General features: G+C 54.1%; 1 protein-coding gene across 1 annotated transcript in view; it reads right to left on the bottom strand.

Moving 5' to 3' along the window:
* Positions 1–12,111, bottom strand: part of ASTN2 (astrotactin 2) — a 358,985-nt gene extending 346,874 nt beyond the window's left edge. The window contains exon 1 of the mRNA XM_058818098.1: positions 11,754–12,111. Coding sequence (XP_058674081.1) covers positions 11,754–12,111 — 358 coding nt within the window. The remainder of the gene's footprint in view (positions 1–11,753) is intronic.
* Positions 12,112–14,185: the final 2,074 nt, after the last annotated feature.

Below are 14,185 nucleotides of genomic sequence, written 5' to 3'. Positions count from 1 at the left end.
AGCTCCTGAGACATCCCTGCTCTGTGCCAGCAGCGCCCACAGCAATTCCCGTCCTCAGACCTGACAGAATCAGCCCCTCAGTGGTGTTTTCTCCTCATGAAGAGGGGACCTGGACCATCCAGTACAAGGGATGTGACTGCAATGGCTACAGTAAGGACAGCCACAAACCTCTAATGCCTGCTTGAAACTCGATCAGTTTTGAAGATTCTTAATGTCCAGCATCTGTGAATGGTGCTGGCAACAGCACATCCCATTCCTTATGACCTCAATGGGGCTCAGGGAAACAAGCAAAGCTAAAGGAGCAGCAGGAGCCAACACCTGCACTACTTGTGGATGAACCTGGGAAGGTTTGGAGCAAAAGCACATGGACAAAAAGGGCTGGTGAGCTCCTGAGACATCCCTGCTCCATGCCAGCAGCGCCCACAGCAATTCCCATACTCAGACCTGACAGCACAACCTCCCTAACTGGTGTATTTTCTCCTCCTGAAGAGGGGACCTGAGGCTGGCAGGCACCGCACACCCTGTGATGCACTTGATGGGAGCACGTAGAAGCTGCTTTTGATTTTACACTTTGTTTATAGCACACATTTGGGGAGCTACAACAGAATGGGAAAATACATCCCATAAACAAACTGCTAAACAAAACAGGCTAAATATGCACCACTCCAAACCAAAATAGATTCCAGCTACCCGCCGTGCCTCAAGCATATGCCTCTTACAACAGCTCCACTTGGGCCCCTGGTCCTGCATTCAGCTTTGATTTTTAGGCTCTGCCACCATTGGCAGCACCTTCAGATGCCTCCCACAGCTCCAGGTAAGTCAGGAACAATGAAAATACTCCCAGCTGGAAGTGGAGAGCAGCAGGGTGATGCAGGCATCACCTTTCCCTGCTCCCACCCCTCAGACAGATGTTACCAAAGGCTGCAGGATTTGGAGCTGAGCCATGAGCTGGCTCCAGGACTGACTGCAGAGACAGGAGGGAGTATTAGGTGACAAGAGACTCACACAGCAAGTATTTCAGGCAGTCATTGAGAGTTTCCCTCCCAAGAGCTGCCCTGTCAGCTGAACCCTACCACCCTGCTAATGCCCAGAAGCAATTCCTCAAGCGTTTAAACTTTATCCTCCCCTCTCTGGGGCTGCACGGAGGGCACATTCCCCTGCGAATGCCTCTTCTGTCAAGATGCAAAGCTGTTGAAGCTGTGTGAAAGTAATTCCCACCCACTCCTACTGCCCCAGGAAAAAATATTTCTTTGGTGGTTTTGCATAACAAACAGCTACACGGGCTTGCCTGCTTCTCCTGAGAAACTCGGGCTTAGAGGAAAACACCATCACAGCGCTACTCTGAGACCAGGCTTCATAAAGTTCCCCCTGCAAGGGGGGGGAAATACTACCACAGAGATTAGGCTGCCGCCGCTCCTGATAACATTCAGTCACCCTGGCAGGCTGCAGCGCACCGAGTTTGTAAAGCTCCTTGGGAATCCTTCAAGATGAAAGGTACAGTATGATACGGATGTATTATATCCGTGGGCTTTGTTACAGCACACATTTCCTAGCACGGTTTTATTGCTGGAACACAAAGTTCAGCCCAAGCCCGGGGGCTCTTCAGGTGACAAATGCACACCCCTGCAGCCCTCCCTCCCCTCTGAGGGGGAGGAAAAATGCCAAAGCCCCCGATGGGAAAGCAGCAGCAGCAGCAGCCACCGCCCTGCCAGCAGCCTGCACAGATAAGGCCAACGTCACCTCTGCTGGATGTGCTCTCAGCCTGCAGCATGTCTGACTCCCAAATATACCTGTCAGCTTCCCAAAATGCCACTGCTGTCACTGGCTCCTCTGCAGAATCCCTCCTTTCCTGCTGGACCTTCTTCAGAGACTTCTGCCCCAAGCCACCCCCAGTAAGGGCCAGGAGGGCCCATCAATTGAGCCAACCCTAATTAAGTGGCACCCAGCACTGAAATCCCCTTGAATACCCCGAGCTGCCCACCCTGAACATCTGCTCCAGACAGAAGATAATGGGAGAAGTTTGCTGTGGACACAGCTTGACCGTGGGCTGCCCAGTTTGGATGGCGTGGAAGGGAGTGTGGAGAACACAGATCCTTTTGGATCACCTGCCCAACACCTTGCTCTGTCTGGGCACCTCTCTCTGGCCAGATCTCCCAGGATATTACAGGCAGAGGAACAAGGAGTGTGACAGCAACAAGAAGGTGGGGAGGAATTCCCTGGGCAGGGCAGGAGAAAAGAGTTTAGACCTCTGTAATTTAAACAGATAGGAGGTTGAAAGGACATGGAAGAAATGTGACGGGGGAGAAGGAAAAGGGACATATCAGGATGTCCCAATAAGGCCCCAAAGCTCTCCAGGGCCCTCACCCAAGCTGAACCCACCACAAAGGTGACAGCCAAGGTAAAGGGCTTCCATCACCCTTCACCCCATGGAGCAGCCCAGGCAAGGCAGGGTTGAGCAAAAAGACTGAGGTGGGGACAGCAGCACCTGCCATGGGAGCCCCATCATGCCAGGAAACCCATCTGGGTGGGAACCTGCCTGGAAGAGCAGAGCTTGCTCTGGAGGCGCCTGCACCAGGAATTCACCAGGTCGGTGGCACCAGCTTTTACCTCATCAGGTCCTCTGGTATCAAAAGCAACATCCACAGCAAGAGTGAGCTGAGGGAGAGGCTTTTCTGGCCAGCAGCAGATCCTGGCCCAGGGCTGCAGGAACACACACACTCTCCTCCAGCCCCCTTCCCTGCTCACACACACACAGACCACCCCTGTTCCCCATCCCAGGAGCACCACCCCATGCTCCCAGCACAGCAGCACTGCAGCAGGAGGCTGATGATACTGAGCACTTGGCTTGAGGCAACACAAACATTCCTGTGCTGTTGCCAGCTCTGATAGTCTGTCACTTGATCCCACAGGTTAGGGATGTGTGTGCTGCCTGGAAGGACATTGCTTAAGAACCATAGAGAGCAAAGAGGGGAGGATCCAGGCTGTGAATGGCCTTGGACAGCCCCAGGCACAGCTGGGAATGCCAGCTGATGTTGGGCAATGCCTGGGCAGCCAGGAGTGGCCAGGGAGCCCAGCTCACACAGGGCAGGCATCACAGGCAAGGCCACCCTGCTGCCCTGGAGAGAGAAAAGGGAGGGAAAAATCGAGAAAGAATCAAAGCCTCAAAGGCACCAGCACAGCTTGGTGATGGCTGGGGTCCCCAGAACGGTCTGTACCCGGTTATACAGACCTGGAGCCATGGGAGGGTGGGCTCACCTCTACAGTGAGCACACACAAAAAGAAAGGCACCATGCACCAAACCCCGAGGCTGGCCCCAAATCAGGCTGGAGCCCGATTCCCTCCTCCACTGGAGGATGTTCCTGCCCAGCCCTGCTGTGCCCCCCTCCCTGCCCCTCTGCAGCCCCTGGGTGCAGCTGGCAGTGCCCCCTCTGTGCCATTGCCCTGCTCTGGGGGAGCAGATGGAGGAGCACAGGAGGGGCTCTCCCTGCACAGCTGACCTTTAGCAGCCCACCTCTCCCTGTGTGTGAGCAGCCCTTGCCTCCCTCCCCTAACAGGATCAGTGCCTTGCATATGCCTGGGAGCAGCACCATCAGCTCAGTAATCTTCCTAAATACAGCAGTTACCAGGTGACTGGGAAAAAATCTCTTATACTGCTGATGCTGCTAATGGAAAATTTCTACCCTTTTGCTGCTGCTTTCAAAGCCAGTCGAGGTTTCCTACAGACTTTGTCTTGCACTGAGGCAGGAGAGGTGAAAGCACAGAGAAAGGAGTGCCAAGTGGTGGGGGGCAGAGAACATGGAATAGAGGGAACTGGTGCTTCTGCCCCCTCCCCACAGACAGAGCCCTGGCTCCAAATCTTGTCTGCCCCATCTTCTCACAAGCAGCCACAGCCCAGCCTCCCCCTGCAGGGAATCCCTTCTTGCCCCTGACCTGCAGCAGGACACTGGAAGCACTCAAGAGCATTGCTTCTCCCAGGGCAAATGGAAAAGACACCCAAAGGGACAATGGGCCACAACTCTGTGATGTTTTTCCCCACTCTCCCCCTTCCCAGGAGACAACCAGAAAGCCTCTCCCAGCCAGTGCAGATGCAGGCAGCCAAGATCCCTGCTCGTCCCCTGTGCATGCCATTCTGCTTCTTCAATACCATTAAGTGTCTCCATGCTGTCTGGACACTGGAAACCTTAACTGCATTAGCTGAGACCCGAGCAGCAGCACAAGCATTCAATTCTTTTAAGTGGCCCCATTCTTAAGCTGGTTATGCACCAGAGCCGTCCCTGCTCGATGCCATCACACACCCACAGGTGGGGCAGGGCTGGGGAGCAGCATGGGAGCACAGGTTCATCATCCTTCATTTCAAATGCTTGCTGCAGGAGGAGGGCACTTGGGCACTGTGGATATTTCCCATGGTGAAAGGCATCAATCCAGACATCATCTTTTCTTTCAGCTCCAACCCCAGCCTGCCCCACACTCTACACATCATTTTGGTGTGATGGCAGGTGTTTCTCAAGCCACCTGCACCTGCAGAGGTGTTAAAGAAGCATGAGATCAATACCTCATCATTCCCACACGTGGCATCAATCTGCTCTCCGTGGTCCCAGCCTGTCCTGTGCCTGAGCTCCTGTCACACCAGGAGCTGGTTATGCACCAGAGCCATCTCCGCTCGATGCCATCACACACCCACAGGTGGAGCAGGAGCCATGGGAGCACAGGACAAGGTCCATCACCCTCCATTTCAAATGCTTGCTGCAGGAGGAGGACACTTGGGCACTGTGGATATTTCAGGTCATGAAAGGCATCAATCCAGACATCTTTTCTTTCAGCTCCAACCCCAGCTGCCCCACACTCCACATGCCATTTTGGTGTGATGGCAGGTGTTTCTCAAGCCACCTGCACCTGCAGAGGTGTTAAAGGAGCATGAGATCAATACCTCATCATTCCCACACATGGCATCAATCTGTTCTCTGTGGTCCCAGCCTGTCCCTGTGCCTGAGCTCCTGTCACACCAGGAGCTGGTTATGCACCAGAGCCATCTCCGCTCGATGCCATCACACACCCACAGGTGGAGCAGGAGCCATGGGAGCACAGGACAAGGTCCATCACCCTCCATTTCAAATGCTTGCTGCAGGAGGAGGACACTTGGGCACTGTGGATATTTCAGGTCATGAAAGGCATCAATCCAGACATCTTTTCTTTCAGCTCCAACCCCAGCTGCCCCACACTCCACATGCCATTTTGGTGTGATGGCAGGTGTTTCTCAAGCCACCTGCACCTGCAGAGGTGTTAAAGGAGCATGAGATCAATACCTCATCATTCCCACACATGGCATCAATCTGTTCTCTGTGGTCCCAGCCTGTCCCTGTGCCTGAGCTCCTGTCACACCAGGAAAGCCCCAGGGCTCAGCCCTGCTCACAGCCAGCCAACACCACACATCAGCACCGTGTCACCGAGGCAGCACAAAGGCTCACCCATCACACAGCTGAGATTCTCACGTTTAGGGCTTAGGAGGGAACAGGCAGCAAGTTTGGGAGGCAACATCCACCTGCGTGGTGGCACCTGGAGGTCACTCACCACCCCATTCCCCACGGGGGACTGCAAGCTCTCTGCATAATTCTGAATAAAAGCTCGTTATTTCCTCCTGAAAAAGAGCAACAAAAGCCTCTGGCACATCATGGAGAATCAGCTGGGAGGAAGGGGGAGCAGGGGGGATCCCCAGCCTCCAGCCTCCCCCCGTGGCAGCTCAGCTGCAGCGCCAGCTCCTCTCTCCATCCATAGTTAATCTTCTGTTGCCACTAGCTGGTCAACGCGGGTACTCGTGGAAAGCAGCAGCTCCCCGAGCACAGCCTGCACTCAGCTACACATTCCCAGCTTTAACTGGGATAATCAGCCCAGAAAATGCCTGAGATGAAGAAAAATCCCTGTCAAGTGCTCACCCCGCTGTGCTGGACAAGCCATGCTCGACCTTGCCTTTGGGGAGGGAATGGATGGCCCCAGGACTGACCCATTTTTCTGGGTATTTTTTGCCTACAGCCTTGCTGGGGGTTATAGTGCTTGCAAACCTCCATATCTACCTCTCAGTACAACTCCACCCTGAGCTGGGCTCTCCTTCCTCTTCCCGACTATAAAATCCAACATCTCGGAAAGCTGGAGTAATCAAACAGCAATACAAGGAGGGGAAGAAATCACTACCAGAAGGTTTTCCTCTTTCCTGCACCCTCCCCAGGCAGCCCCCACCACCAGGGACCTGCCCAGACCCCAGAGCACACCCAGCTGTGGATAGGAATGGAGGAAAAGGGGAGCAGCCCCACTGCCAGATCTGCACCTGCCCCTGTCCCAGGGTGCCACCAACGTGTCACATCCTCACCACACCATCTCACTGAGGCTTTTGGGGTGGAAGATATGATCCTTTAGCCATTGGATTAGCTGGGGAAGAGAAACAATATAAACAGGGAAAAAAAAAAAAAAGAAAAAAAAAACAAAACAAAACAAAAAAAACCAACACTTAACCCAGCCTCTGAGCTGATACTCCAGGCATCTCAAGCCTAGCACGAGGCAGTAAATGCAAAGGGAAGTGCAGAAACCAGACTTTGCTTTCCTGCAGGGATGACCCCACGTTTAGATGCCAAGGCCTGATGGTGGGGTTGCACACTGGGCACCCACACAGTGCTGCTCCAGACCCCAGAGGCCAGCCCAAAGCAGGGAAGGGCATTTCTGAACAGCAGCATCAGCAAGCTGCAGTCACACCCAGGCTCCCCAGGTGACCCTTCAGCCTCCCCATCTGCTCTGCACAAACAGGAGTTGGTGACCAAAATGGCAAAACCCTGCTGAAGCCATTCTAGGAACAGCAATAAATGCAATCAGCCCATAGGGAACTGAGTGCTTTCCATTATTTTAATGTATTAATAGAAACTCAGAATGATTAAGGGTGGAAAAGGCCTCCAAAATAATTGAGTCCAGCCCTGACTGATCCCTACCATCCAGCCCAGAGCCCTGAGTGCCACATCCAGGTGTTCCTTCAAGACTCAACACTCCAACCCTACAGAGGAGAGGTGCAAGTTACAAGATGACTTTGGGAAGAGTTGAGATAGAAGATAAAAGTGGCACTGAACACATGAGCCAGAAGAGTACGGGACAACCATCAATCAGCCACACACAGGGGCCACAGGGGGACACCAGGAATGCAGCCACACGAGCCTGCTTTGTGACAGCCACCAAAACAAAGCCTCGTGAAGCACTGCAGACACTCAAACAGCATCCATTAAAGCCATTTATGAGAAGTGTGTAGTAAACTGTTCTTATGTAAGCCACTACAGGGTAAGAGCAGTGGTGAAAATTGCTCTGCCTGCCTCTTCCCTTCTCTCTCCTCTATATAAAGCTGCTCACACATAGACAGAGCTCATCCAAATTAGCTCGGAAGCAAACTGCCTCATTCCCTGGATTGCACTCAGAGCAGGCTACGCCGTGGTGGAGCAGCTTCTGCAGGGAACACATGGCTGCTGATTGAATCAGGATCCACACCTCACAGAGACCTCACTGGGCAAGGATAAAGTCAGTGATAGGCTGCTCTGTTTGCAGCAGGGTAACTCTAGGAGAATTAGAGAAGGGGGGAAAAAGCCACACAGCATCAGTAGTATCCAAGGTTAAGGAAAGGGCAGGATGCTTTTTCAGGAAAGGGGAGGCACAGCAATTCATAATGCACTGGTGGCACCTACATTTGTCATTTCCTGCCACCACTGGGCTTTGCTGAGTAATTTTATAGTAACGTAACTGGGGGGTAGTGGGAGAAGCATCCTTCTGCTCTCCAACGCAGCGGGGAAAAAATAAACCCAGGCGTAGGAAACACAGAAGCTGTGACACCCCACTGCAGGAGGGACACCGACCACAGGGTGGGTGTTTCTGCAGCAGCTCCCCACTGCAGCCCAGGAGGGATGCACAAAGTTTCCTATCTTTGTTGGGAGAGAATGAAACCACCCCCAGCCTGAGCTCCCCACCTTCCTGCAGGTGCCGGGTGCCCACTGAGGCACCAAGAGCTGGAGGTGCTGTCCAGCATCCTGAAATGGCCACATGGGCACACAGGGAGAGAATGGAGCATCCCCAGGTACCCTCCTGTGGAGCATCTCTGGTACCCTGTGGGTACAGAGAGAGGAGCTGCAGGAGCATCCCTGGTATCCTGTGGAATGTCCCTGGTACCCTCATGTGGAGCATCTCCTGGGCACACAGAGAGGAGATGCTGTGGAGCATCCCTGGTACCCTCCTGTGCAGCATCCCTGGTACCCTCCTGTGCAGCATCCCTGGTACCCTCCGGGGCACACAGAGAGGAGATGTTGTGGAGCATCCCTGGTACCCTGTGGCCACAGAGAGAGGAGAGGCTGTGGAGAATCCCTGGTACCCTGTGGGCACACAGAACAGGAGATGCTGTGCAGCATCCCTGGAGCATCCCTGGTACCCTCCTGTACAGCATCCTTGTACCCTGTGGGCACACAGAGAGGATCTGCTGTGCAGCATCCCTGGTACCCTGTGGGCACACACAAAGCAGGAGCTGCTGTAGAGCATCCCCGGGTACCCACCACCCCCTAGTGGGCTCCTGCCTTCCACGAGTAGCTGCTGCTGCTGCTGATGCTGCTGCTCCTGATATTGCCAGCATGCCACGGGCCCAGCTGAGCTGTGTGGATGTTTCCTAATGCTGGTTTCTCCTCTGTCTCAGCCATGCAGTGGCTCCTGCAGACCAGGCAGCCCCGCAGGCAGGGATGCTACACTGGAAGCTCTCGCTTTATGCACTTCAGAGAATTTAATTTCATATAGTCAGGCAACAGATAAAGTTGTTTCCTCCCTAGAAGGAGGAATCTTTTAAAGAAAAGGGACACGGAGCACTCCACGTGCTTTGTACCAGCCACCAATTCAGGGCATCTGCCTGGAGGATGTGGCACTTCAGGACATGGTTTAGTGGTGGACTTGGCAGTGTTAGGTTTACAGATCTTAAAGATATTTCCCAACCTACATGGTTCCATGACTTTGAGTTTCACACCACTGCAGCCAAGGCTCTGGCACCTGCCATCCCTTAGCTACAGATCACCCAGCCTCCTTCAAATGCCAAGGAGTGAGGAGCAGCTCAGGAAGCACTGCAGCGCTGGGACTTGCTGAGCAGACCCAGGAGTACAGTCCTTGCTGCTTAAACTCATTGCCACCAAGAAAAGCAACATTTTCTTTCCCTCCTCCTGGCCTGGAGAGACTTTTGAGCCCTGCAGAACAGAGTGGCCTCAATTTTTTTTCTCAACTTATTTCACTTCAGAATCAGTAGCATCAGCACCATGTCTCAGCTCTGCCAGCTTTATGCTTCCTTTTCTATTTTTAATCTTTTTTTTCCTTTCAAAAACCCCTCCAGGATGCCAGTTGGGCTGGCTGTCCTGAGTTATGTGCTTTAGGAGGTCATCCTGCCCCATCCTTACCCCGCTGAGGCCAGAAAGTGATCTCTGCTCACAGCAAGATCCTGCACTCCAAGACATTCAGGAGTCCTCAACACATTTGCAGCCGGCAGGACGTCAGCTCTTACGTGTCCTCCTGAGCTCATGCCCAGACAGCCACTCAACATGTCCAGCAACACGCACAGAGGGACACAATCATCAGAAATCAGCTAAAGATAAGGACCTGCAAAGATTCTGCCAAAGAGAATCTCTGTCCCCACCTCTCTCCCAAGCCCTCCCGCATGTAACGTGATTTTCACCTCCAAGAGCCCATTACGAGGCAGCAGCTGATGCTCTCCGCTTCCCAACCATCAAAGAAGTTAGGAAAGGATGGAGAGGGGGTAAAGAAAACACCACAGAAAACTACAGCCTTAATTCCTGCTCTAGGAAAACCAGCCATCAGAAATCCTGCACAGCCCTCACCCAGAGAAGAGTTAACTGCGAGCGAGACAGTTGCCACACCAGGAGATGGGGAGAAATGCAACAAATTTCAAATACCAGAACATCCACGGCAATTCATGAGCTAGACCTTGGGGAAGGACAAGTGTTTTACCTTCTCTGGAGGCAACAGACTGATTAATTCCAGGACCATGATGAAGCCATCCCACCATGGGCACAGCCTCCGTTTTTCTCCCAATCTGCCTGACTCCTGTGAGTCCAAGGGAACAGGAGGGGATCTTTTTGGGGTCTTCCGTTCATGAAGGGGCAGGAAAATCCCCACAGATTTGCACAAGACATCCTTCATATTCATGAGTGCACACATAACCAATATGCCAGGCAAGTAAAAGAAATTTTTAGATGAAGGCATGGTCTCTTTACTGGCAGGCACTCACAGAAATAGGATTTGCTATACAAGATTGCGCCTCTGATCTATCAAGACAAATTTCTCTCCTTCAACTTGAGCTATTATCTAAGCTCACACAGAGGGGTTTCTCTGCTATCTGATATATTTAGATCAGTGCGCAATTCACACCCAGTCCCTGAAGAAACTGTACTCTAATCTGAAAATTAACTCAGCGAACCATGAAACTTCTTGTTACTTTTAACCACGGTATGGTAAACGTCATTCCTGCTGCATCAAACCTTTGATTTGTCACTTTTGTTAGTGGAAACAGAGTATCTGGTCTGTTTCGGATTTTTGCAGTTGACCAACCGTGTCTAAGGAAACTGCAAAGCTGGAGCCCGAGAGCCTCAGGAAGTACCACCAACTTATTTATTAGGGCTTTTGCTACAGCAAAGCTTCACACAAGGTAAAATGACAAGAAAGGGGGACACAGACAGGTATTTCCTACCCCTGCTCATTGCACCCAGTGAAAGGCAATCACTCCATGAAACATAGAAAGAGACTTGGGGTCAGCTGTCCCCAGTGAGCCTGGACATGGGCACACCTCGACACACCTGAGACACACACAGAGATGTGCTTGAAGTCACAATCCCGTGTGTCAAGAGATACCTGAGACCCGAGTTAAGCAGCTACTCAGATTATCCTAGGTTTGGATGCCGAAAACCAGGACAGCTGATGGATAAAGCAAAGATCAACCAAAACCCTTGGATGACCTGGCAGAGTAAACACTGCACTGCCCAGGTGACATTCGGAGCAGTTCTCCCGGGGGACTGGCTGATTACGGCACAGAAATGGGTAAAAAGTGACAAGAGGCATCTCGGGCACGCCACCCGAGACAACAGGATCCGGCATCAGGACCCAAGCACGACCACCGAATTATTTCTATTCCCATCCCCCTCCCCACAAAGCTGAGAGCGGAGCAAAGTCTGCAGCGTTCGCACAGACCCGGGCGCTGGAGTTGAGCGTGAAGCCAGAGCGAGCCTCGAGAATTAACACGGAGCATTTATAAAACCAGGCTCTGGCTAAGAAAAAAACACAACAAAAAACATCCCCTCCCGCTCTGCCAGGCTCAGCGGCACCTCCTCAGGGCTCCGAGCTCAACTTGGAGCACACGAGGCAGCCCCCATCACTCGCAGCCTGCGCGGGGTTGCTCTCCTCCTCCCGGGGAATGCTCCGCTCCTCCCGGGGCTGCCAGCGCCGCCAGCCTCAGGCCCTGCTAAAAAATCCCTCCCCGCCAGGAAAGGCAGGAAAAAAAAAATAATAAACCCAAAAAACCAGGATGCAGCACAGGGGCAGGGTTAGAAAGCCCCAAAACACATCGAGCTGCCCGCGGAGAGCGGGGAGGGCGGACACGGAGCCGGCTCGCCGGGTGTCGGATGCTTCGGGGATGCTCCGGGATGGCGGGGCGGGATGCGGGACGGGACGGGGCGGGAAGCGGCTGGGGCGCCTACCGAGGGTAAAGAAGGGCAGCTCGGTGTTGTCCAGATCGTCCTGCACGGCGACGCGGCCGGGCAGCTCGCTGCGGACGAAGAGCAGCAGGCGGGACTCGGCGGCGGCGGCGGCGGCGGGCGGCGGGGCGCCGCTCCAGCTGATGTCGTTCTCGCGGAGCACCGGCAGCGTGGACACCGTCACCGTCTTCACCCGGCAGGGGCCGGGGGGCTCCCGCGACGCCGCGGCGCCGGGCCCGCCGCCGAGCAGCACGGCGGGCGGCGGCAGCAGCAGCAGCAGCAGCAGCAGCAGCACCGGCGGCAGCACCGGCGGCAGCGGCGGGGGTGGAGCGGCGGCCCGGCGGCGCGGCGGAGCGGCCATGCCGGCCGGAGCCAGGCGCAGGAGCGGGAGGCGAGCGGAGCCGGGCGCTCTGAGCCGCCCCAGCCCCGCCGCCGCCGCCGCCACCGCCCGGGCCCGCCCCCCGCCCCGCCCCGGCCCCGCCGCCGCCGCTCCCCGCGGACCCTCCGCCCGCCCCGAGCCGGGAGATGCGCTCGGAACCGGCCCCGGCACCGGCACCGCGCGGCTGCAGCCACCGCACCGCCACCGCGCCGCGACCGCATCGCCGCCGCCGCTCCCGACCCGCGCAACTGCGCGGCTGGAGGAGAGGGGCTCGGGCAAGGACATGGAGTGATGGCTGGGAAGGGAGCGAGGGAAGGGTTAATCGGGATGGGAGGGAGACATCCTGCCCTGTGAGGAGCGCGAGGTGGCCCGGAGGAGCTGTGGATGCCCCTGGAAGTGTCCAAGGGTCTTGGAGCAACCTGGGATAGTGGAAGACCCTGCCCGTGGTGGAACAGTGGAACTGGGCGGTCTTTAAGGTTCCTTCCAATCCAAATAATTCTAGAATTATATGATTTTATGAAAATCCCGCTGTCCCTCCCACCTTTCCCTCCATCCAGCTCATTGTCACTCTTTCTTCAGGCTATTCCTTCCTTTCAGGGCCCTGCACAACTGCGCGGCTGGAGGAGAGGGGCTCTAGCCAGGGCATGGAGTGGTGGCTTGGGAGTGACCGAGGGAAGGGTTAATCGGGATGGGAGGGAGACGTTCTGCCGTGTGAGGAAGGCGAGGTCGGCCGGAGGAGCTGTGGATGCCCCCGAATTGTCCGAGGAAGTGTCCAAGGATCTTGGAGCAACCTGGGACAGTGGAAGACCCTGCCCGTGGTGGGATGGAACCGGGTGGTCTTTAAGGTTCCTTCCAAACCAAATCATTCTAGAATTCTAGGATTTTATGAAAATCCTGCTGTCCCTCCAACCTCTCGTTCCATCCAGCTCATTGCCACTCTTTCTTCAGGCTATTCATTCCTTTCAGGGAAGTGCCAGGGTGCAAGGGCACAGAAATGAGTCTCCTGAGAGCTGTAACTAATTATTACCCTCTCCTAAGTGGATAGGCACCTTCAGCATCCAGGGCACACAGGGATTGCTGGCAATGACAAGCCTTGGGCGGACAAGCCTGTGACCTAGAGCAAAGATCTTAGATTTAGTGTTTACCAGCCAGCATTTAAGGATAGATGAACCTGAGGTCTGATCTCATATTCCTATACACCTCCATCACATGGATGCCTCGGTGCCACCTGAGGGCTGGAGTTTGTGCTTGAAGACAAAACCAGGTGAGCTCCACCACCGTGGTTTTGCTCATACTCTGCCTGGAACTGTGTGGAGTCACCTGGCTCTTCCAGCTGGAACGATGGGGGTGAGTTTGAAGGCAAACCCTGTCCCTACAGACAGAACAGACACATTTGACCCCAGCCCAGAGCCCCATGAACTCCTGCCCACAGTCGGGCATGACTAACAAAGGCAAGGAGAGACAGCCTACAGGAGCTCTGAGTCACTGACTCACAACAACAATTTCCTAGTGACTGCTAATCTACCTGATTTTATTTGTAGATGTACATATAAAAGAAGATGTCAAAACCCTAACAAAGCACGCTTAATGCTCAGGCTTATATTATTTCCACAAGCTAATTAAGAGCAATTCATCACATGCCTATTGAGGCAAAACAGCCTTCTGAGATACCTAGGTCATCAAATGTTAAAACCACAACAAGGGCAGAATGGCAATGAGTATGGAATCCAGCAAACAAACAGCTCCAGCCCCATTCCCAGGGGCCATTCCCAGCTCCAGCTTCCAGCTTTAACAAGCTGTAGCCCCGCTGTGGTGTGAGAACAGGGACTGTTTCCAGCTACAGGAATAGAGAGAAAGCAAAAAGCTCTCACCAGCAAAACAGGCAACTTGTTGCAAAACATTAAATATGGGACCCTGGATCTGTCTAAGTTGGAGGGGTGAAGTTTCTAGGCATGCTAGAAAAAAATAATCAGAGGAAAATGCAGCCCTGTCAGATGTGTGTTGAGAAAAGTGTAATGCTACAAAAAAGGTTTCCTTTCCTTGCCTTTCCTTTCCT

Source organism: Ammospiza caudacuta, chromosome 21 (genome assembly GCF_027887145.1).
Source record: "Ammospiza caudacuta isolate bAmmCau1 chromosome 21, bAmmCau1.pri, whole genome shotgun sequence".
Classification (NCBI taxonomy): domain Eukaryota; kingdom Metazoa; phylum Chordata; class Aves; order Passeriformes; family Passerellidae; genus Ammospiza; species Ammospiza caudacuta.
The sequence above is the reverse complement of the archived record's forward strand: the minus strand, read 5'-3'. Positions and strand labels throughout refer to the sequence as shown.